Genomic DNA, 24255 nt, shown 5'->3' on the forward strand with positions numbered 1-24255 from the left:
GGGGCTCTGAGGTCTGAGGGCGTGTATGGACCACGCGAGTCGGAGTTGTGTGCGTGCGATGGGCATGTAGGGTAAGGGGCGGTTTGCTTTTGATCCTCTGAGCCTGTGGAGACGCATCGAAATTCGCTGAGACCCAAACAGTGGACGAGCGCCAACAGGGAGGGAGGCAGGCCTGACTATCAGAGAGAGTCCTCTGCAAGACCATGGGCTTCTGACCAGCTGCTACAGCAAGGGGCGTACAGTAGCAACCAAATCCCCTCGTCAGGCGCTTAGCCCCTTCACATCATCACCTCTCGATCACATAACACCTAACTAGGCTCTCCAGCTCTCAAAAATGGTCAAATCCAAGCATGCACACTGCTGCACACATTCACCGGCAAGGCGTGTATCTTCCAGGGTTGGGCCGCCGCCGCTGGCGAGAAGTGCCTAACCACGTTCTTGCCCACGGCATCCAGGGCGGGGCCCCAACCCCCCCGGAAAGGGTAAAATTGCAAGATTGGGGACCGTCTGCAGCCCCCCGGAAGTGCCCAATCTTTCTCGCCCAAGGGCCTGCATTAATTTGGCCCCGTTTCTTGCCTGTTTACCGGTAGTTAGTCCTCAACACCTTCCAAACCATCCAAATGTGGATGTTTAGCAATTCATGACAATCGTAGCGGTGCAGTGTGCAGACATAATGCCTACCAGTATATATGCCTGCAAGATAATGAAGTGTGCACGCACGCGCATGCTCTAACCAACCGTTGCAGAGGTGCAACTCACACCCGCAAACACCTTGCCACATATGTCAACACCCTTCGGATCCTCAACAGGAATAAAAGTGCAATCTGTGTATACCGTTGAAGAGGAAGCGCATGTGACGTTGTTGATTCCATACCAAATCCAGGTGCCAAAATTGGCGTCAGTGGGAGTGCCCAGGATCCTTGCCGTGCCACCAGTGTACCCGGCTCCACGGCACACAGCAGCAGCTGCCACATCCGTCCAGCCAGCACCACACACAGGGATGGGTGCGTTGGGGTCGTTACTCAGCCAGTCATACCTGCAGGTTGCATCCGATGGGGTGGGGTTTGGAAAAGAGTTGGATTCAGGAACACTTGAAGATAGCAACATTCGGTGAAGAATTCCCACACTGTCGCATATCCACACCAGTGCAAACAGCCGGCAATACACTGCCAACACACTACCCACCTATCATTCTTTGTCATTTCCCGTGAGTTGCCGGTGTACACGTTGTCGTTGGTCCGGAACCAGACGTGGCCACTAGGCCTGAGCTCCAGACTACGAATGTCAAGGTACCGGATCGGGCGGGGTTTGGTGGGGGTGCAGGCGCGGACTCCATCGTAAGTCTGCCCCATGGGACACACAGGTGGCTGGAACCCATACACCTCAAACTCCGCCACTGCGAGAGTGTTTGCCAGGTTGTCGCTGAAGGCGCCACTGCTGGCGGCACTGCGCTGGGTGGGCGCCACCTTTTGCAGCGTCGCCCAGCGCCCCACCAGGGGCTTTGCGCAGGTCACAGTCACGACTTCACCGCTCCTCACGGGCCCCAAGACCGTGCCACACAGCTCGTTCTGGGCAATCAGGCCAGTCGCGTTCAGACTACCCATGCCTACGGTTCCAACTCGGACCTCCAGATCCGACATGTAATCAGACAGGTCGCCAGGGACGTTGTAGATCCTGACTTGCGTAACAACATAGTTGCGGGTGAAGAAGACGCTGAGCCATGGCTGCGTGTCGTTGGCAGCTGCTGAGCGGTAGTAGTCTGTGTACGCTGTGGTACTTCCCGAACCAACATATGTGATGCCATTGAAGGCGAGAGCTGGGGACTGGACAGAGCTAGAGGCAAAGACCATCTTGCCAAAGAGGCCGTAGTCAGCGCCCCACGACGTGATGTACCGGCGGCTGTTGGCGTACGGCACCTCTGCTATGGCTGCACAGCTAGGGCCGCTGGCCTGCGCCACCCAGAAATAGCCTGCTCCACAGCTGCAGTTGTAGGAGCCTGTGGGATACAGCAAGGGAAGTAGCCGGGCGTGCTAGGGTGTCAGTGAATGCACGCATGGAGCACATTATGGGCACACAGCTGCAGGCAATTCCAGTGTGGCCTGATTCCCGGCCCCATGCACAGGTGCCTTGCCTTGCAGGTTGGTGCACGTGTTGTTGGCGCTACCGCAGGGCACAAAGGCGCACTCATCCTCGTCCTGGCAGGAGCCATCCGGCAGCCGGTTGAAGCCCTTGGGGCACTGAGGCTCGGGTGGCTCAGTCCATGTCTCAGGCCCGGCCGGCAGCTTGTCGCTGTTGCAGCTGACGCCCGCCCAGGTGGTGCAGGAGCCGTCCACGGGGATCCTGGTGCAGAACCCATATGGCATGGTGGCGTTGGCACACGTGATGTTGTCAACAGCGTACCAGATTGCCCGTCCAAAGGCTTGGTCGTTCGGTGCCCCTACCGAGCGGGCCTTGCCACCGGAGAACCCGGCTCCACGGCACACGGCAGCTGCGGTGACGTCGTTCCAGGCTGTGCCACACACGGGCACAGGCGAGTAGGGGTCGTTGTAGACCCAATCATACCTGCGTGTGGATGGAGGGCATTTGCGGTGGCATCAACATTTGGGAGTGTGCGTAACGTAAGCAGTGGATGAGAGACAGCTTGCTTGTCAGCGCAGGTAGTACCCGCCTGCGACAGCTCAAGGTCTCACAATCAAACAGCAGCAACACACTACCCACCTATCATTCTTAGTCCACTCGCGCGAGTTGCCAGTCCAAACGTTGTCATTGGTACGGAACCAGACGTGGCCGCTGGGCCTGAGCTCCAAACTGCGGATGTCCAGGTACCGGATCGGGCGGGCCTTGGTGGGGGTGCAGGCGCTGACTCCGTCAAAGGTGTGGCCCGCCGGACACTGAGGCGCCCGGTAGCCGTACACCTCCAGCTCCGCCACAACCAGTGTGCGTGACAGGGTCCCGTTGAATGCCGCAGAGCTTGAGGCAGTGCGAACTGTGGGCGCCACCTTTTGGATGGAGACGAAGCGTCCAACCAGTGGCGTCTTGCACACCACGGTGACCACCTCCCCGGGGTCGGCTGCGGCTGTGATGGTGCCGCACAGCTCGTTCTGGCCAATCCATCGTGTTACATTGACGCTGCCGACGCCCACGGTGCCCACCCGAACCTCAACGTTGGACAGGTACTCGCCCATCAGCCCGGGCACGTTGTACACCTTGACGTGTGTGACAACATAGGGCCTGGTGAGGAACACGCTGAGCCAAGGCTGCCGGTCGTCCTCCGCCGAGCGCCAGCTGTCCTGGAACGTGTAGCCAGACCACTGCACGTACGCTGATGCCCAGCTGGCGCCGTTGGATGCGCCATCAAAGGCCTGCTGCGGTCCGTACGCCCAGGCAGACCCATCCCCATCGTTGAAGAAGGCGGCCTCCTTTGGCATGGTGTAGACGCTGGAGGCGAAGGCCATCTTGCCCTTGGGCCCAAAGTCCGCGCCCCAGCTGGTGATCTGGTGCTCGTCATTGGGGTAGGGCACCTGGCCCATGGCGAGGCAGATAGGGCCGGACGGCTGGGAGTAGTACACCCAGCCCGGGGCGCACACACACGTGTAGTTGCCGGGGAGGTTGACGCACTGGTTGGGGAAGCGGCCGCACGGCGCACTCGTGACGCACTCATCCTCGTCAACACAGGAAGTGCCGTCTGCGCTAGTGACGTAGCCTTTGGAGCATTGCACCGCCGGCTGCCCGTACACCTCGACTTCCTGCATTTGCACGGGGAGGCGTAGTAAGGAAAGGCTAAAGCGGTGCATGGAAATGCGAGGTAGGGGCAGGGCGCCGGGTTTATACTTAATGGGCGGGGTCTGGCTTTCGAAACGCACCCAAGGGAAGTGCAAGGGCTGGGCATTGTGGTTTTAAGTATGGTTGGGCGCTTGGTTGTGAAAGTGACTGGACCGACTCACCGTGAGGGACAGCAGCTCGTTGCCGGTAAAGGTGTTTTGCTGAATGGATACGAAGCGGCCTACCACCGGCGAGTTGCAGCTCAGCTCCACACGGGCGCCGGCGGGCACGGCATCCAGCTGCACACTGCACACACGGTTGCCCTCCAGCCCCCGCAGGTCAGGGAACTCTTTGTTCAAGCTGTCACCCCAAAGCACCGGCAGCATGCCCACACGAACAACCGCGTTCTGCAGGTAGGCCAGCCCTCCGTATGTGGCGTTGAGGCTGCCATAGCCGGTGTACGTGTTCACACAGCGCATGTTCTTGCTGCCCACGTACAGCACCACCTTGCTCACTGCGGTAAGGACGTGGGTCAGGTTTGGAGCGCGCAGCGCTTTATTGGATGCAAGGAATGATTGCTTGCTTGGTGCATGGATAAAGGAAAGATTGAAGCCAAGCATGCCGTCGCTCATTGAGTGAAAGATGGGAAGGCAGTGCTGGGATGTTCATCTGCTGCGCACCTGCAAACGGCGTGCCGAGGTCGATGGATGCCCAGGGCCCGTCGCGGTCAGAGTCGGATGGAATCCACATCTCGGTCACTGAGCCAGCATCAGTCTTGCCATCAGTCAGGCCGGCGGAAACCCCGAATGTAGTTGTCTGCATTAGAAAATGCGGACAACAGATAGGTAGGCTTGACCACTGGACCCGTGCACTGGACTTGATTTTCAGCAGTCCTGGCAGCAAGCTATATATCCAGCCATGCATGGATGCCGGTTCAGGCCCCATAAGCAGATGAATACCATGCTATCAAGTGACCCCACCCTGGTCCCGTGCGCACCCAGTAAATCAAGCTGGGCTGGCGGCATGACTCTTCCACCCAGCCCTGGTCGTAGCGACCCGCGCTGGAGGAGGTGTAGAACGTGCGACCGCGCGCAACATTACGGGTCAGAGAGTCGCACGTGGGCGGCTGCACAATAGACTTGGAGAAGTTGGCACCGCAGCTGCACGCATAGCCACCTGTAATGCACAGTGCACAATAATGCATGCACACACGGGATCGTCGTCTGTAGTAGGAAAACGGCAACCACACACAGCTGTAGCAGATAGATTGAGTGTGGTGACTCACCACCGGGGATGTTTGTGCAGTTGTTGGGCGCGCCCCCGCAGGGGTTTGTGGCACACGTGCCATTACCTGTGGGCAACATTGGTTGATTGTCATTATCGCAGGTTGCATACATACGTTATCTTGCATGCTTGCCGCTCCACCGCGGTACGCGCGTTGATCGGACAGGCCCTTAAAACGCACCTGCTCCAGTTGATGGCGGCGGCGCATGCACAACAGCAGGCGGCCTGGCCATTGGCTGCTGTGTGCTGGGTGGTGAAGGCGGTGAAGGAGGCGTGGGCGGTACCAGAGTGAGACAGCCGCCACCTGCAGGCACAGTGCCTTCGGGGCAGGCATCCAGCTGCCTGAACGAAAACACCTCAACCTCCGCAAGCTGGAGATACAAGCCACCGGTGTTGATGATGGTCACCCACTGCCCGGACGCGGCGCACGCTGCTTGCAGTCGGTCCGACGTGGCATTACCCTGTTGCTGCCAGCACACAGGGTTTCGTGCTAGGTCCTCCCGGTCCTCTGCACCCCGGATGGGCGTGAAGCCCACTCGGATGGCTGCACCCGACAGTCGGTGGCTGTAGCCGGACCGTAGCGTAAGCACCACGTGTGACAGGGTGTAGAAGCTACCGAGGTCAATCGAGAGGAAGGGACTAGGGTCACCGCGCCCGCTGGAGAAGTAGCCACTGATGTCCGGGTCTGTAGAGATCACACTACCATCCACGGCCCAGCGTGAGTCGAAGCGGTAGGACGGAGAGCCGCCCATTACGGAAGAGGCGTAGGTGGGCTGGCGTAGCGCAACATTGGCAAGTGGCAGGCACGTCTGCAGGTCCTCGGCAGACACGAAGCCAGATGTGCAGTTGCAGTAGTAGCCCGAAGCATAGAAGGTGCTGGGGACGCACACATTGGGGGCTGGGCCGCAAACGACGCTGCTTGCACCGCAGGCTGTTGTGGCATTAGTAGTGTTGTAAACACGTCGAGGTGCGCGTGGCGGGAACGATGGAAGTCGCGGGGGCAAGGGCGGTGAAGGTGGCGATGGGGGCGATGAAGGTGAAGGCAGCCGCGGAGGCGAGGGTGTAGGTGATGGGGGGCTGCGTGGTGACGGGGGCTTGCGAGGGGGCCGGGGCGGTGGTGAGGCAAGCGGTCTGGGTGGAGGCGTTCCAGTTTGAGGTGAGCTGGTTGGTCCTGAGGCCTTAGGCTGAGGTGAAGCCGCCGTCTGCTGATCCTGCTGCGCCCACATGTTCACGGGAAGTGCTGGAGGGCGAGGTGGTGGAGAGGGCGGCTGCGGTGGAGGTGACGGCGGGCTGGGAGGTGAGGGCGGTGCTGCCACCAGGCCGGAGACGTCGATGCCTCCGAGCGCAGATGCCTTCTTGGTGCAGAGGACCGAGCCGATTGTAAGGGAAGAGCATCGCATGCCTGTGTCAAAAGGCAATAATGTTTGAGTAATCAGCATCACGCACTCAATTCACATGGCACACATACCGTACGTGACTGTTTATTGGTGTGGGATGTCCGTACTCACCGCGGTTCCACTCGAGCAGGTCTGCCACCTCCACTCCCGACACGGCCGCAATGGACTCGCAGCTGTCGCCCACGCCAATGGTGGACTGGGTGGTGCAGTCTGCGTCAGTGTTGGTGTACTGCTGCAGGCGGCGGCGCCCAGCAGCCGACATGACACTGGCCGGCGGAGCGATGCACAGGCGTGTGCCACGGGTAAGAGTCGTGGAAGCATTGGGGCCTGTAATTGAGTGGGGTGCATTTGGGTGTAAGGTCCAGCTACAGCACGCACGTTGTGTCACACCATGGAAGTATACATGTTGCACAGCAGGTAGTACCGTACTACTCACAGCGGTTTCCGTTGACGGTGTTCAGGTAGGGCAGGGTAAGCTTGAAGCTCTGAGACACCATGCCACACGTCTCAGCGCCGGTGACGGTGATGTTGGGCAAAGGCCACCAACGGGGGCACTGCAAACATAAGCAAGCCATAACATGTGACATTAGTACGGTACACTCCGTGCATAGCCATAGGCTCCCCGACAGCAGAGCCATGCATGTTAGCTACCTCGTTTGGCATACACAGACATAAGCCCCCACCGACCTAAATGCACAGAACACGCACATACACACACATACGAACCCACACCACCACCACACACACACAAGCAACCGCACCGAGGCAGCAATAGTGGACACGGGTGGCTGGATGGGAGGCAGGCCACACAGCTGGGGTATGTTGATGACTGTGCCATTGTAGGCCAGAACCGGCTTCGTGCGGTCCAGTTGGGGGTTGGCGCCAAATAGGTCACTCAGCGTTATGCCGTACCTGTTGCACACCAGTGAAGAGCCCGAGTGGAGGTGAACGAATGGATGCAGGGTGCCCGGGTGTGAGTAAGCGGCAGTTGTGCATGTGTCCAGAACATGCTTGTGCCCAGACCATTCTTACCTTACGGCAATGTCATAGAACGAATGGTCTTTTGGTGGTGGTGGCATGGGGGCACAATAGAAATCGATGCCAGTGACAACTCCCTGCATTGTGGTTACACCAGTTAGCACGCGGTTGGTAGCGGGCGGGTAATGGGGACTAACCACCCGCCGCACCCCGTCGGCTCCCTTAATCCACGTACGCCGGAAATGCGCAACTGATTGTTGATTTGTTTGTCTTTTTACATGAGTCGGCAAGAGAAAGGAGCACGCGCCATGCATGCTTTTGACCAGACAGTCGACCCGGTCTCACCCGCTGCAGCAGAGCCACCATCCAATTCACGCTGGCATTTTTTTTAATGCGGCTAGTCCAAAACTCCAACTGTTAATCTAACTATATGTGCATGGACAACCTCGCCAGCGTGTTTAATCCACGCTCCGATTTTGCAACCACGGGGGGTCTTGGGGGCAGCAGATAGAGGGCTCAGGAGGGCTTCATTCCCCGACGCAGAACAGGTCTCCCCTGACTCCCCCACGCTCTCAGTAGTCCCTTTTCATTCTTACAAATATCCTGCTGGTCGCGTGGGAGGGCGATCCGCGCTCGCTGAGGTCGAATTGGGCGGGTTTTGGCGACCTAGCCAGCGCGCTCGATGGGCGGGTACGTGCCGGCACGCACGCACGGTCGATCGAGCCGAAGTGCGCGCGCAGGAATGAGCCAAACATGACTATAACTAATCTACACATACTATGTATTGCTTTTGTGTGTATTATAAATGAGACCCAAAGGCAAAGTGCGAGGCTCTGCCGACCGACAGTAATACCGCGACCGGGATCCCGCGAGCAGCCGTTTCCTCATTGCTTGATCATGGCCGTATCTATTATTAATTACAAGCAGTGGCTAGGACATCGTTACGGGGGCTAGAAGCAGCTCTTCGTGCACGTGGTTGGGGAAAGTAGCTGCATTTTGCGAGCTCGACCAACGGGCAGGTCGCCCCAGAGCTCATAATAACATGTCATGTCATACATGTGCCATTTATACGCATTTTCGATGCTTTGGGCTTTGGACGCTGTGGCGGGTTTGGGCACGTACGCCCCGCCCAGAAGGTGGGACCGGCGCGTGACCGGCGGGTTGCAGACGGTATCTGTGTAACCGAAAATGGTGCAAGGCCAACGAATGCAGGCTCACAAGTAAAGTACTATCGGCGAGTGTCCTTACAGTCACAACATACCTCGTACTGCATCACACGCAGGGTTGAGATGCGCTGGCCCACTGGGCACTCCTCCACACCCGCATTGGTTGAGGCCTCCGTGAGCGCATATTGGTCGTTGTTGGGGCCCACATCGGACAAGATGGGTGCACCAAAACGCGTCCATGAGGAGCCAGAGCGGCTGCTGCTGTCGCTGGTTAGGGGACTGGCGCAGCGAAGGGCAAAGCCACCCACGCTTTCACTGCATTATTGCAGTAAAACATGACCGTTGTCAGCAAGGCATTATAAATAGAAATCAAGCCACCAAACCTGTTGGCCAAACGGCCAACTTTATCCTGTTAATCCGTTTTGCAAGCATGCCTGTTGCTTGCACGTGGCAACACATGTGTTAATATCCACCCACCCGCTGCCACCAGCCACGGTACCGCCAATTGCCTTGACTGCATCGTAGCCCAGGCGGCACGGGTTGTCCACTACTGAGCCGCCGGTGCTGCCACTGGGTAAGTACTCGCCCACAGCTGTTTTGGTGCCATCAGTGCATCGAGCTGCAATGTAGTTCAGGTCACTCTGCGTGCGTGGGCATGGATTGTTGGATGGGCACAATGAGAGAGGTCATACTAGTCATGATTAGGGGATGCAGGCAGCAGGTGGGATGTCCAGTGCCACGTTGTGTGCTATCGAGAAAGCAAAGTGCGTACCACGCCATCAATAACGCTCTGTCTCACTGATGTGTCGGAAGCAGCCATAATCGCTATGACCATATTCTCCTCGCCACAAGTCAGCAGTGTCGTGTTGGCTGATGAGTCATCACCAGCAGCAGGCTTGGCGCCAGCATGGAAGACTGAGGACAGGTAGGTGCCGTCATATGGGGTGGCCAGGATGGCCTCTGTGCACAAGGGAGGTGGACGTGCGTGTGTGTGTTTTGATTGGTGCAGGAGTGTCTTAGTTTGTCGGTGCACGGAGCACGCAAGCTGAAGCAAAGTGCAGATGCCATATGGCTGTACACGCATGCAGACGAACATGAAATAAACAGCAGGCTCAGCCTGGGCATGCATGCATACCTTCTGCGTGTTCTGCAACAGCAGCGACATTGCTCCTGCTGGCCATGTTATCACTTGCAGCTACTGTTGGCGCCGGGCGGCAGACAACATCGTGCGCGCTGAGCACCACAGTGTAACCTGCATGAGCGAGAATCCGTGTGGGGGTAATGAATGCGCACCAGCAGCATCCTCAACTCATACATGAATGGTCATCACAGACAGTGGTGTTGATGCATGTGATCAGCCCGAACCATAGCAATAGATCGGACCTCAGGCAATCTGCTGAGACCCTACTCCGCCTTCCCATGTGCTGGCTGGACACCAACCTGGATTCATGCGGATGTCATCCGACAGCTCGGGGCGGAAGAAGCGGGTGGTGTACCACCCCGTGCTGGTTGAGGTCACGTGGTCGGTGATGTCCGTAAGACGGGGGTAGAGGTACGGGTCGCTCTCATCTGCACTCGAGAAGTCGGTGATGGGTGGCACCCAGCGCAGGCCAGTGATGCCCGCCACCACCTGACCCTCGGGACACTCCACGGCGCCGGGGGTGTCCTCGAGCTGCACCATGTCCTGGATCTGCTGCAGGTGCTGCGACCCCCGGTAGGGCACAGGGTCCTCCGGGTCCATGTACCAGGAGCGGCGGCTCAGTGAGCCAGGGCCATAGCCCAGGAAGCGGGCGTTGGCCTGCTCCCCGCGGAACACGTTCACCATGCCCACACCCGCCGTGTACGACGTCCAGTAGCCCGTGGCGCGGCACCTGGATTTGTATGAACATGGTGGAGCGGGTTTGACACACATGGGCGTTATACTCAAGTGACATGCATTTGCATGCATGCATGCATGATGCACGCATGCAGACAATTGGTGTGGGCCCCATATGCAGCACGAACTGCGGCCTGTTCGTAAGTACGGTACGGTCGTAAAGGTTGTGCTTAATCAGCTCAATTGGGCGTACCTGAACATCATCTGGATGGGCTTGACATAGTTGTCTTCGTCATTGCTGTGCGCGCGAGCCCGCACCGCATCATAGCCCGAAGGGCAGGCGGGCTCAACCCACGGGACGCCGAACATGGGGTTGGCAACCAGGTGAGGCATCTCGTATGACTGGTGACCAGGGAAACGTAGCGGCACCACGGAGCTCTTGTACTTCTTAGGCGCAGTGGCGTAGCCTGTATCCTGAAGGCTGCCGTCACTGCACTGGAACTTGAACTCCTGCGGTTCGCAACGTTGACAACCATGAACATACGGTACACAGGAAGGGGAGGTGGGCCTGCAAGCGGGCGCTTGCGTGCGCTCCCACGCGGTTACCCCAGCTAGAGGCCCCGCGCGCCGCACGCACCGTGGTGAACATGCCTCCGCGGGTGGCGCCCCACGGCCGCGCGTCGCGCGTGGACCAGGCCATGCCCTCGAAGCCCACCACGTGGCTGCCCGCGGGGCACACCGTGCTGAACTCCTCCAGCCCCTCCTCAATGCGCTCCAGGGCGGGGCTAGTCAGCCAGTACGTGTACAAGGGGCCCAAGCGGGTGGATCCAGCGCCGCCACCAGCTGCGGAGCCCAGCACACTCGATGCCGTGATCTGCGGCAGCTGGGGCGGCGGCGGCGGGCCCCGCACTTGCGACAGCAGGCTGAAGAAGGAGGGAAAGAGCTGCCGTGAAGGTGTCAGGAGGCGCTTGGCAAGCTCCATGGATTTCACAGCTTGCTCGTAGGCCTCAACCGGCAGTCGGCGCTCCTGACCAGCGTAATAGCGACTCAACACGCCAGCAGCGTATTCGCTGTTTGCCGCCAGGAGCATGTCGGGGGTGGCAGTGGCAGGCACTGGCACTGCCGGCCGCCAGGTTGGGACGGCCTCAGCTGTGGCGCCGGTAATAACAAGGCCTGTGGCAGGAAGGATGATACAATACGGTGCGCATCGGTCACAGTGGGCATGTACAGTGAGAGGTCACATATGGATACTAAGACATTCTCACTGGCATACCGTCCCTGAAGTTACCGGACGGAGCAAGTAAGCGTGCCATTAGCTGCACTATCTACTCACCCATGGGCCCCAGAAGGCGGTTGCAGGAATAGACGTTGGCGAACGTGATGCCTGGTCGCACCGATGGAAAGGCCTTGATTTGGATGGTGTGCAGCACCAGCAGCGAGCCACCCTGCTGCACGTACGTCCGAATGTCGGCCGAAAACTTGGAGGACAGCAGCTCTGCAGACGTCATGATAAGCACTTTAAAAGACGCAAGGCGCTCCAGCGACAGCGGTCCACTCGCAGTAGGCAGCGCCTGGGTGGCGTAGCGGGTCTGGATGGTGGTGAGGGCCGCGGTGCCCTTGGGGTCCCAGCCGTTGTCACGCAGGTAGTTGCGGATACTAGACGCTTGGCTTGTGGTCAGTCCTGTGCTCCAGAATGCCACATTGCGAAATGCGTCGCCGCGTGCCAGTGGCCGATCGAATCCTGCCAGCCAGCCCAGGGCATTGTTCACGAGCGTGAAACTGCGCCGGCTGCTCCAGGCCCAGCCGCTATCACCCACGTCGGACAGGACGGAGCTTGCGCCGATCACCAGGACCTTGCCCTGCCCTTGCAGTGCAGCGGCCACGAGCGGCGATCCATCCGGGCCGCTGAGGACAGGGAAGGAAGCGCTGAGCAGCAGCAGCCGTGTGGGCTGCCGGTCCGAGGCATTGACGAGCGCAGGGAAGCGATGGTCGGGGATGCCGGTGGTCAGGATCGAGTACTCCGTTGGAAACTGGCGCGACATTGCATCAATGTCACCGGGCGGCGCTGCAAGCAATGGTAAAGGACCGGTTAGAAATGCGCATGCAACATCTGAACATATGCTGGTGCAATGAAGCGCTCACATCATGCATGTTTGTGCACATGAGCATGCACTCTATCCACTGCTGGAGAAGCTTACGTGGAGACGGAGGCACGGGCGGACTTGGCGGCGGCGAGGGTGGTGATGGGCGAGGCGAGGGCGGGGTGGGGGATGGCGGGGGCCGAGGAAGCGAAGGTGGCAATGGCTTGGGGCTGGGAGGTGGTGACGGCGTGGGGCTGGGAGGTGGTGACGGCGTGGGGCTGGGAGGTGGTGATGGCGTGGGGCTGGGGGGTAGCGGGGGCGTGGGGCTGGGGGGCGCCGGCGGGGCTTGAATCGGAGGGCTGCGTGCCACGGCGGACACAACCTCGTTGCCTGCACAGGGCGCCTCGGGCGCCGGCGTGAAGTACAGGAAGCTCCTGGGGCCCGCCTCCGTCACGGCCGCCACGTCCACCCATGTCAGCGAGGCCGCTCCGCAGCTGGCGTTGCGCTGCTGCAGGACAAGGGCGTCAGCGCCCAGGCCGCTCAGGACCACAGGCGAGCTCAACTCCACATACAGCAGCGGAAGGCGATAGCTGGACGAGGCACAGCGAAGAGTGACGGTGCCGGAACCTCCGGGCGAGCGGGTGCCGTCAGGCGCCTGGCGGATGACGCGGTAGGTGACATCCATGCTGCCACTGGCCTGGAACCAGGGGCAGGTCCAGGAGATACCCGCACACACGCCGTTGCTACTGAACTTGGGTGTGGAGCCGGCGTTGCCGCACTGCGCCCGCATGCCGATGACTGGAGGGTCAGTCGGAGGGGATGAGCCTGCGTGGGTGGTGGCGATAGGCATGCATGTGGGGCGGAGTTAATGAAGGCCCATTGGTGATGCGAATCGTGTGCCGGGCGCAAAATTGCTTTGGCTCACCGCTTTGCGTGGATGGCGGAGGTGGTGAAAGGGCAGGCGGTGGCGGGCGCCGGGCCGGGGGAGGTGGCGAGTCCTCGTACTCCCACGGTGGCGGGGCTTCCAGGTGCGTGTCCAGCAGTAGCTGTGGAGAAGGTGGAGGAGGAGATGGAGGGGGCGAGGGCGGAGGCGACGGAGGAGGAGACGGCGGAGGAAGAGAGGGCGGAGGCAGGTGAGGGGGAGACAGAGAGATCACAGTTGTCTCCTGCCGAGGGCTAGGGATGCCACGGCGCGGCGGCGGCATGCGTTGCTGCTGGTGAGGGGGCGGTGTGCGCTGGCGCGTGGCCGCCTTTGACGCTGAGCCTGAAGCGCCAACAGCCCCACCATTTACCGAGATACCTAGCAGGGACCGGCGACTGGTGTCACCACGGTGGCGTGCTGCCGCGAGGCGCTCCAGCAACGCCTCCTCCTGCTGCCGCCGCCGTTGATGCAAGTGATGCTGCTGAGAGCTCATGCCATCTGGTTGGACCTGGAATCCGTCTTGGACGTAGACCACGTGCGTCTGTTCGGCCGCACGTGCCGCCATTGCTGCAAGGCGGCGGCGGCCGCTGACGGGATCCTGTGCAGGTTTGCCCTGCTGGGCATCTAGGGGCTCGGATGCGGCGAAGATGCTGTAGGTGGTACCGCAGGCGGCCTGGGGCACTGGCGGCGGCGGTACTTCTCGAGTGCACGGCGGGATAAAATAGTTGGTCTGGGACTCAATGGGCGTGTCGGCACCGCCCTGCAAACGTAGCAAGGGACATGAAATGGAAGAGCGTTTCAGGCGGTGGGCCCGGCCGGCGGCCTAACTGATGGCGGATAGTCCCGTCGTAAGGTGTTCCGGCGTTTCATGCGGGTGTATGCACGTACCTTGATGTGACTGGAGTGACGAGTTGCGGTTGTTCCCGCCATGTGATGAGGGCACAATGATAAGAGTGGGGTGAGGGAAATGGGAACTGTGGCTGGGGTGAGAAGCGCTGGGTACGGAGCAGGTCCTGACGGACAAGCCAGCACAGGACCAGCAACTGCGTGCTCGGCAAACCACTGCATGGCCCGCGTGCCTACCTTGCCGCCTAACCTGCCCGCCCCGTCATTCGCGTACGCCCGACGGCCCACCTGTTGACACGAATTAGCTCATCCAAAGTGACGTTCAAGGAGGTCGCCAGCGATCGTAGCGTCACCGCTGCATCAGCGCCAGTGCTCTCCACCTTGCCCACACCCGCGCAGAAGCCCTCCCGCAGCACCTCGCCACGCCGGTCAGCACTCACTGCATGTGCAGCAGGCGGCACAAGCATGCAGCGCGTATGTTGCATGTTTGGGGCGGGGCGGAGGGAGCGGAGGGTGAGGGCCACTGAACCGAGGCGCGCCCCCCGAGGGCCGAGGTTATAAGGTGCCATACCAGTATACCACAACCTTACGGTGCGCTAGCTGGCATGTCGCAGGGCGGCACAGCACCCGAGCGGTGCACCGCCAGCACCACCCACCACGCACTTGGGCATGGGGCGGGGCGCGCATGGGGCCTTACTATGTTCTGGGTCACCAGACCGAAATGCACAAGATGAGTTTGGGGGTTCGGCACGCGGCACGAGGCGCGCCCCCGTGGCCCCCGCGGCCTTCGCGCTCGGTTCGCCCTGGTGACACAAGAGCTCGAGACGGGGTTCCTCGAAGACAAGGCTAAACTGTTTCGCCCATATTTCAGGGGTCCGTTCTGACACTAGTAACTCGGATACGATTGCCACTACAGTAAATGCACACAGGGTTCTTATCTGGTCTCTCCGAAAGATGTATGGCATTGCGGGAGAAACAAGGGGTGTCAGCTTTGTACAGCTGGAAAATGGGCTGAGCCCCCGTACGCTTGGGAGCTAATAGGCGTGTAACGCCCCGTTAGAGCCTCCATGCCGCTACGACGCGCAGGCGCATCGGCTAGGGACACTCGGGTTGGGGCCGTGCGGGATTTCCCGCGCCACACATGCGTGCCTTGTCACGCTCCCAAACACCCCAAGCATTTCTTTCGCCTCCTGCCATACTCAACACCTCCCCGGCGCCCCACGCTCAAAGGGCTGGGCGCGGGGCGGGGGCGACCTCGGGGCTTCTCGGCATTCTGGCGCGTCGGCAGGCATGGCTCAGCAAGTCGCTCAGAACTTTCGATATACTTCCCCGCTTTGCTTGCCGCCAACATATTTTGCCTTAGAGACTGCATATCAGCGGGCACCGGATGCTTTCCTCGCGACCTCGCGAAAGTCAATTGTCCATGGACCGCGAAGGCACTTCTCGCTCCGCCCGAATTTTCCCTGCCACCTATTTACATGCAATAGGCATTATCAAATACTAATACGTAGCAGTCGCGGTTTGCGCCAGTATGCTATGTTTTGCCGACGCACGCAGCCACGCAGCCACGCAGCCACGCAGCCACGCAGCCACGCAGCCACGGACAGGGGTGTTCCTGGGGGGCTTCGCCCCCCCCCTGGAACGCTTCGCTGGGGGGGCTCAGCCCAAAAAGAAAATAGGTTTACGGTCACACACCTGAATCGAATACGGGGTATGTGACCTTGTTGAGGACGCCACATCCTGAGCCCTGCGGCAGTCGCATGTAGCCACCCTCACCCCAGTCTGGGCCCCTGCGTGCATAAGTTTCGTGCGCACGATGCTGTCTGCTGCAATGCGTCGCAAAGCAGTGCGAGTACGTCTGCGGACACGCCCAGCTCCCATCACAAACCACCAACCACCAACTAACCACGGCCCACAGCCCACGGCCCCACCACCCCAGCCAAGGCCCTACCGCACCACTGCTTACAGCAGCCCATGAGCCCACGCACCAGCTGTTCTTTACGATCCAGGCGTCCTCCGTCCAGCCCACCACCAGCACTGCGTGGTTGGCATCGGCCAGGTCGCCCGAGCAGCTGCCGTTGAACAGGCCACCTGTGTAGACCTCCCAGTCGGGCGAGGCGTGCACCAATGCCACCGCGGGCTGATTGGCCACAACCTGCGCAGGCACATTGCGGTTTTGAAGGATGGAGCGGAACGGCGCATCGAGTTAACTTCGTGCAACATGTGTTGGCAGAGCGCGTGTCGTGCAGAGCTCCATCCTGCGAGCCAAGCAAGCCCAAAGGGAGCTGGGAAGCTCCCGGCCCCTCCAACACTCTGCGCACATCGGCACACAGCGTGTATGCCCACCATTTTGAGCGCTGTAGGTGTCGAGGGCGCGGTCTCCCAGTCGTGAATTAGGTATGCGGCATCACTGAAGGCCGTGCTGTTTAACAGCACCTGTGCCGGACAGGTCTGGGCCTCTACATATGCGTTGCCTGTGTGAAGGAGAGAAGTGGTCGGAGGGTGGGGAGATCAAAATGATCTTCAAGAATGCAAGAATTTGCAGATAGCGAAAGGGATTGACAACTGTGTCATCACCTGTCCATTTCTGCCAGAAGGCGTCTGGTACCAGGCCGCGCTGCGCCGCATAGCGATACGCCTTGCCCACCCAGCCGTCCTTGCAGCGTGGCTGGCTGGCGTTGCCTGTCACCTCGGTGCTGCACATCACAGGCTGCATGGGCGCCAGACGCACCCCCATGCCACCCGCCTGCTGCACCGCGATGTTCACGTGTGACTCGATGGCGTGTGACACTGCGAAAGACCAACAGGCGCCGCACTGTAGGAGAGGTAGGGAAGGGGAAATGGGTGGGCGGGGTGATCAACTCCAAGCGTGGGGGTACCGCAATGGATTGAGCTTAAACAAAGCCCGGTGTCGGCTGGGGCGGGGGGGGGGGGCACTACTTGCGAGCGATTTATTACTGCCTCCCCCCTGTGTGAGACAGTGCGATGGGGTAGGGTAAGGGGCAACGCGGCGATGTTACGGTATGCAGCGCATTCCAAGATCTCGCTTGCAAGATGTGACGGCAAGGCAGGAGCGCGCGGCTAGGGGAGCTGCGCGCGACTACTCGGACGCCGGAGTGCCGCCGCAGAGCCGCCGCTGGCTGCCCCCTGCCCCCGGCCCCTGCGCGGCAAAACTCTGTAACCACTGACCGGGTTTTGGTCCGCGGGGGGGCTCAGGATGCCCTGCATAGCGCGCCAGTCCATCATCTGGGGAACCTTCACAGCGCCATACCTGTAGGCACGCGTCACGAGTCGTACGTCCGGCAACGCGGGGCGCGCGTTTCAGTCACACCACGCTGCGAAATCCACACATATAGACCCGCTATTGGACTGGTAAGAAGACTTATTACTAAGTATCACAATAATAGCCAGAAGCAGCGGTGCGGGGTTAAGGCAACGATGCTGTTTACAGGCCCGACTGCGGTGCGAAGTTTCCGCTGTGGCGCGCATACTCGCTGGGATGCTAAGATCAAGATGCATTGCTTATCACACAGCGCAGCTAACAGGGCGCGGCATGTGCGGCGAATTGAGGGATGCCATGCGGCCGTCCTCAGAAGCCTACAAACTGCCGTTTTAACATCCGATGAAATCCGCATGCAAGTTTGTGCATAATGGTTTACGCACCTCTGTGTGAAGGCGGCGTTCTGGATGAAGTCTGCATTGCTCGGCGGAAAGCTGAGACCCTTCTGTTTCACATCAAATCGCTGCGAGTTGACCTCCAAAATCATTGCTTGCACTACAAGGGCCACGCCGAAAAGCAAGGTCTTCATGCTCGAGAGTGCCAGTTTTCGTTGCGCTGCTGCCCCGCCGACCATGTTTGGGTCCATTCAATGATACCGAATGCCTAATACTATGCGCTTTGTGAGCGACTGCGCTTCATTAGCAATGCCAGAATGCTGCGAATAGCAAAAGGCACAGCTAAACACGGCAGCTGGAAGCCTTGGTAGTTAAAAATAAGTAGCGCGACCAGCACAATGGGTGTTATTAGCCCTTTAGACACAGTGATGTCAGTAGTGCAAAGATGAGGAATGCACGGGCTGGCAAGCCACACCTGAGGCCACACTTTATGCCGGTGATTGATGCCGGCGCTAAGCGCTGTTTGCAATCGCCATATTAGATGCATTGCTTCATTTCGCACGACTGGTGACCATGGCGCCGTGAAGTAGGTTGGCGTGCCCCGGCCCCCGCAGGGGGCGCGGCGCACCCATACGTTTCAGAAAGGGGGGGTCGATGCCAAGGTGATCCACACACGTTCCCGGCCCCCGCCGACTGCACGCAGCCAGTATTCAAGCCATCAGTTACACAAAGTCACTGTACACAAGAAGGAAGTGGCCCCGGCGACGTAGATCCGTCACCCGACTCGAGTCAGGGAACCGCGATCGTGAAGGTAACTGTGATAGCAACAGGTTGAGCACACTCAGACATATGCCATGAAGTCCTCAGCTGCAAGAAAGACATGTTAGATGCCGATCTTATCGCAGACACTCCCGCTGGTCGAATTAGATTTGTTAACATATAAATGGCTCCAATTCGGGCACATATGTACCTATCAGAAGCCTCGCGGACGCGTGGGCTGCGAGCGCGAGCGTTTGTCCTCAATGCAGCCGCGCTGTCAGCCCCAATAAGTTAGAGCTGTACATATTAGGAGTTTGTATCTAGTTATCAAGCCAGCCTGGATTAGGAAGACGGTTTCGCCGCAACGAAACCCCGTTCCGCCATGCTGCCGTTTTGTTCAGTACCTGCAGACTGAGTGTGCATGCGGTATATGAAACATAGCAACGATGCTGAGACTCTGTATCATTGCATTTGCAAAACGTTTAGTGCTGAACGGCTTTGCCGCAACTTACCATGCGACGTCCAACCGTCCGACGTCCAACACACAGCCCCGACCCCCCCAAGGTTGTGCGCATGCCAGCATCCCCAATACCTTTGGTCTAACGTATGTTATGACTCTGGCACATATCATCATAATCTGACTTCAGTCGTCATTCCTATACCAGCCTCCTTTCACCTCAGCTCTACGCCACGCACCCCTGACATGCCCTGACGAAGGGTCACTACTTGCACATGCCTGCTCTCATGCCCAGCACTATAACACCGTACGTTGCGTCAGGTTGCGTCCCCTGTCACTTGACTTCCTTAGGGGCACGCCCCATGGATCGCATGGCGGTCCGCTAGTGTGAGACCGCCAAGCGCCCACCACAGACCTTTCACAGGCGCTGCACTGCTACTCACAGATGATCATACAGCGACTTACATGACGCGTCGCGTTACTTGGCATGTGAAAAGAAACGCCGTTAGGTGGCATCCAGAAATTGCCCTCCGGTGCTGGCCTCGCACCGCGCATGCTTCACTCGCACATCGCCTCACATAGTCACGTACCGTAATCCCAAGTGTGCAACGCAGGAGGCACCTTACTGCGGCGCAGCACTCAAGTACGTGCACTAACCAGGTGAGATGGCTCTCATGCCACAAAACCGAACCTGCGAAAACTCGATTGGCTTGGCGCAATGAAGCGCCCAGGTAAACAAACATACGGGATGCCACCTCCATACACCGCGCCCCATATCATCACCCAACCCCCTGCTGCTGCTGGTGCTCCCGGTGCTGGCCCCCTATGCTTGAGCATTCACCAGACACGACCGTGTCTGTGTGCCCCCCCCCCATGCCACGGCAGGCTGCAGCACGACCTTTGCACCTTTGCGTGCCCTTCATGACCGTCACAGACCGCCCCCACCCCCCGCGCGCCCCTGCGCCTGATGCACGCCATCCGCCGCAGCCGCGGCCGCGCGGGCCTCCTCTGCCGCCTCCTCCATCTGCTTTTGTGCCAGCACGGCGTACATGTTTGGTACGCGATACCGAGACACAAATGCCGCCTCCATAGTGACAGCATCAGCGGCCGCGGCCGCGACCGCAGGGGCTGCTGATGCCTCCTTCCCCGCCATCGCCATTCCCTGCTCTTCCTGCCGCTGCAGTTGCTGCTGCGCTAGCTGTGCCGATGGTGTCAGCGGCAGTGGTTTCCGTGAGGAGGGCAGCGCCGACGCCGATGTGCCCAAGCAGCTGCGGCCATCACTGCTATCGCACTGCTGTGACTCCGAAGGATCCTGGGCCACCGCCGTGCCGTCAGCAGCTCCCTTGGGCACGGGCGCCTGCAGCTGCGCGCCAGCTGCAGCAGTGCCCCCCAGGATGAGGCCCGGGCCTACCGCGTTGTCGGTGTTAGGCAACCCTGGACCCACGACGTCCCCACCGGCTGCCAAGGCACGGGCGGCCGTGGACACTTGTCTCGCCCTTGCGGCAGCGGCCGATCCAGCAACGTCCGAGACAGAGTGCCCTGGGGTCAGCTGGAGGTCCGCAGTGCAGCCGTGCTGTGCCTGCTGCGGCGGCAGCGGCTTTGCAGCCACCACTGGCAGTTCGGCAATTGCGTGCGGTGCCGCTGCTGCCGACGGCCCGTCTCCCACCGCATGCCCAGCGTTCGCCTCGACAGCCGCTGGCTCAGGCAGAAACGGAGCAGCCGGCAGAGGCAGCGAAAACGACACCGGCGCCGGCGGCTGGGCTTGCGATGATCTCTGAGGCGGAAGCGGCAGCTGTGGCGAGATGGCGAGCGCTGAGCTAACGGCAGGAAGGGCCGGGGATGCATCAGCGCCGATGCCCTCGGCACCAGCAGCACCCATGACGCCGGGACTGTCGCCGCTGCCGCCGCCTGCTAAATCGCTGCCGCCAGGCCCGCTCAGGAAGAACTGCTGGCGCAGCGACTGCATTCTGGCCAGCGACTGCTGCTGCTGCGCCAAGAGCTCCGAGGTCGGCAGGTTGGGGGTGGCCAGCGTGGCCGCGGGGACAGACGGCGACGCCGTCCGTGACGAGCCGCCAACGCCGACGCCACTGAGGCCAGTGGTGCCGTTGCTAGCGAAGCTGGCACGGTCCCGGGCTGCGAACGGTGAGCCCCCTGCGGACTGCGATATGACAGCAGCAGCGTCAAGGAGCGAAGCGGACCCCGGTTGTGGCATGCCGGGCGCGACCACCTCCCGCAGACCGAAGTGCTCCGAGACCTGCGCGCATGCAATAAGCAAGGGACGAGGAAACATCAGGCGTGCCGCGGCCCGCCGCGCAGAGCAATTGCCAGTCCACGCTCTTTGGCGACCGAGGGCATAACCGCCATGCGAAGCACACACGCGCCACACTAAAGGCCATTCATCATGCCCAGCCATGTCCGAGCCCGTGTAGCCGCCCTTTACATTCGCATCTTGGCACGTGCATCACCCACGTGCAAGCGGTGCAACCTCCCTCACTCAGCGTTGTGCCACGCCGGCTTGACAATCCTCTGCGCCCTTCTTGCTCTCCTGCTCCTCCCTCCCTGCCCCCCCCCCCGCCTGCCTGCTCGAAGTAGTGCGGCGACACGCCCAGCGAGCGGATGATGCGCGGCCAGTCGCAGACGGCGGCGGCGGCGCCGAACAGCCAGCGCTCCTTCAAGTAGGACAGCAGTACCTGGAGAGGGCAGGGCAAGAGAAGGGATGGATCGCATCATTACCAATCAGAAATTAGGGGAGAGCAGCGGGTAGGTGAAAGCTGAGTGACACGTGAAAGGCGACGTGCGATGTGCGGTTGCGTGCGAACTGCTGGACGTCTTCCATGGAGCGAGGGACGTGGCGTCGCGAACCGGCGGCCTGCCCTAGCACCCTGTGCGAGGGCGCACAGCCCGGCCCGCACCCAAGCCCGCGCAAGCTCCCCGCACACAGTCAAGTTGCCCATGAAATGACGGCGACTCATTCCGTCTTCCATCCTCGCTGTCCCAAGCGCCTCCAAGTCCCTTTCGCCATCCCGGCGGCCGCCCCGGGATTGCCCCGTGTCAAGCGCGAGCAGGCTGTGTAGCCACCGTTCCTTGGCCGTGCGCCGCTCCCCTTCCCCCTCGTCTCACACTTTTGTGACTGGGTAGGCTACCTGCCGATGATGGGACCTTTTCGCTGGGCTTGCGCACATACACGCACCCTCTCAGCAGCCCGCTGGGCTCACCTGAAAGACCCGGGGGTCGTACGACAGGTAGGGCCGGCCCTGCGAGTCCCGCGGCAGGCTGTCGTACCGCTCTACCAGCATCTCGTACAGCCGGCAGCTGCCACCGCCGCCGCTGACGCTGCTACTGCCGGCAGCCGCGTCAGCTGCTGCTACTGCCGACTGCTGCAGCTGCTGCTGGTGCTGCAGCACAGCGCGGTCCACATACACCACCGTGCCGTCCACGTTCAGCTCCAGCACCGCAGGGGCGCCGGCGGCAGAAGGCCGGCCCTGGCTGCCGTCCCTGCCGGCACCTGCCCCGGCGCCTGCGCCTGCACCTGCGTCAAGCCCAACCCCCAGGTCAGCACCAGTCTGCGTACCCACAGGCGGCACATCTCCACCTGCGGTTGGCGTTCCGCGGCCGCCGGCGGCTCCGCCCCCCGAACCCGCAGGCACGGCCCCGGACACAGCACCGAAGCCGCTGGCGCCGCCGCCTGGCAGGGGCGTCCCGAAGGCCGAGACCCCCGAGGAAGAGGACCGCGCAGTTGTGTAGCCGCTGCCCGGGCCGCCTTCGCCGGCTGCCTCAGCTACAGCCGGCAACGACAACGCCAGCTGTCGCTGTGATGCCGCTGCTGCAGCAGGCGCGGCGGGCACAGCAGCAGCCGAGGGGGGCGCGGACGGCTGCAGCACATGCAGGATGTGTATGCCCGGCGCGGAGGGCAGCAAGTAGACCATTGCTGTCTGCTGCTGGTGCTGCTGTGCTGACGAGCTGGCCCCTGCCAACGGCTGCAGCGGCAAGGGCTGCAGCGGCCTGATTACAGAAGCGGAAGATTGCGAGCTGGGTGCGAAAGGCGCAGCTGGCGCATGCGTCGCCGTCTGGAGCTGCTGCTGCTGCTGCTGCTGCAGGGACTGCTTGTGCGCCTCCATGGCTTCAGCCACCAGGCCCGCCACCAGGCCTCGCAGCTTGGTCACCAGTGCGTCGGCATCCACCCCGCCGCCGCCCGCGCCGCCCGCGGCACCAGCGACACTAGTCCCAGTCGCATGCGCTCCAGCGCGCGACGGTCCAGAGGGAGGTGCGCAGTCAGGAGTGCCCGCGGCCCACCCGGCCGGCCGGCTGCCGGCGGCGCTGGTAGCGGTGCTGGTAGAACTTGGCCCAGCTGCCACCTGCGCGGCCAGCTCCGGTGCTGGAGCTGATTCAGTGCCGCTGCCGGGTGCCGTGCCACCTGGGAGGGAAGATGTGGAGGATGGGTGACGTAGGAGGAGGACAGAGGACTGCGGATGCGTGACGGGTAACTGAGGATGCTGACTAAGAATGAACACCTCCTCCCGCAACACCTACCCCTTGTAGAAGTGTTTGCCATAGTCGCATGCTTGAATGCGGACGTCTCTGCACGCAAGACAGTATTCTCCTGCGAAAGCTTCTCCACGGTCGCGCGCAGTCGTGAGACTTCGGCTTGCAGCAGCATTCCATCTTGCTCGTCCTGTGGTTGTAAGTCCGTTGATGTATGTGGGGGAACCTGTCTCGCGAACGCTAACGCTGGTCAAACGACAATCCGGTGCGTTCTCAACTCACTTGGTCGCTCGACGCAAGCCGCTTCCTCAGCAGATCGGCCTCCCGGTTCTTGGCGTCTAGGATACATTGCAGCTGTAATATTTGTAGCTGCGGGTCGTCACCCGACGCGACCACTACGGAAGCCATTCTACGGATGCAGAAGGATATATTCACGCCATGTTAAACAATTTCAGCAGTAATGATATAAAGGTGTTCACCTTGTAAGGTTTGGCGCCGACCGGGCACGAACACAATGCGGGCATGGGGCTCCGTTCCGCACTTGGTGTGCGGTCAGAGCTGATAATTTCGCTGGGTCCCTGCTGGCGTTGGTGTCGTTCCGTAGTGCGCTTGCGGTGCTGCCCATGCTACATAACCCCCATCCCCTGGGCTGCGATGTGGGCATACAACATACCGTATCCGCGACACGGA

The 24255-nt window shown here is 60.8% G+C and overlaps 2 protein-coding genes across 2 annotated transcripts; both read right to left on the reverse strand.

The window, feature by feature from the left end:
* Positions 1–174: 174 nt before the first annotated feature.
* On the reverse strand, positions 175–18280 carry CHLRE_09g404250v5 (uncharacterized protein). Its single transcript, XM_043066131.1, has 32 exons — positions 17916–18280; positions 17442–17523; positions 16830–17067; positions 16599–16726; positions 16241–16407; positions 15948–16042; positions 14541–14691; positions 14295–14304; positions 13410–14166; positions 12602–13309; positions 11737–12468; positions 11041–11576; positions 10657–10913; positions 10028–10458; positions 9723–9839; positions 9387–9547; positions 9065–9228; positions 8683–8902; positions 7476–7558; positions 7205–7355; positions 6880–6997; positions 6555–6770; positions 6271–6448; positions 5351–5922; positions 5048–5113; positions 4760–4938; positions 4443–4578; positions 3945–4276; positions 2719–3746; positions 2132–2562; positions 1186–1996; positions 175–1036 (listed from the first exon to the last, which is right to left on the reverse strand). Exons 1-32 carry the CDS (start codon positions 18059–18061, stop codon positions 730–732), a joined length of 9708 nt encoding a protein of 3235 aa, XP_042920739.1. The 5' UTR covers positions 18062–18280; the 3' UTR covers positions 175–729.
* Positions 18281–18577: 297 nt separating this feature from the next.
* CHLRE_09g404200v5 (uncharacterized protein) lies at positions 18578–24090 on the reverse strand. Its single transcript, XM_043066129.1, has 5 exons — positions 23848–24090; positions 23614–23755; positions 22299–23497; positions 21663–21773; positions 18578–21337 (listed from the first exon to the last, which is right to left on the reverse strand). The coding sequence occupies exons 1-5, from the start codon at positions 23971–23973 to the stop codon at positions 20012–20014; spliced, it is 2904 nt and encodes a 967-aa protein (XP_042920740.1). The 5' UTR covers positions 23974–24090; the 3' UTR covers positions 18578–20011.
* Between the last annotated feature and the right edge of the window lie 165 nt (positions 24091–24255).

Source organism: Chlamydomonas reinhardtii, chromosome 9 (genome assembly GCF_000002595.2).
Source record: "Chlamydomonas reinhardtii strain CC-503 cw92 mt+ chromosome 9, whole genome shotgun sequence".
Taxonomy (NCBI): domain Eukaryota; kingdom Viridiplantae; phylum Chlorophyta; class Chlorophyceae; order Chlamydomonadales; family Chlamydomonadaceae; genus Chlamydomonas; species Chlamydomonas reinhardtii.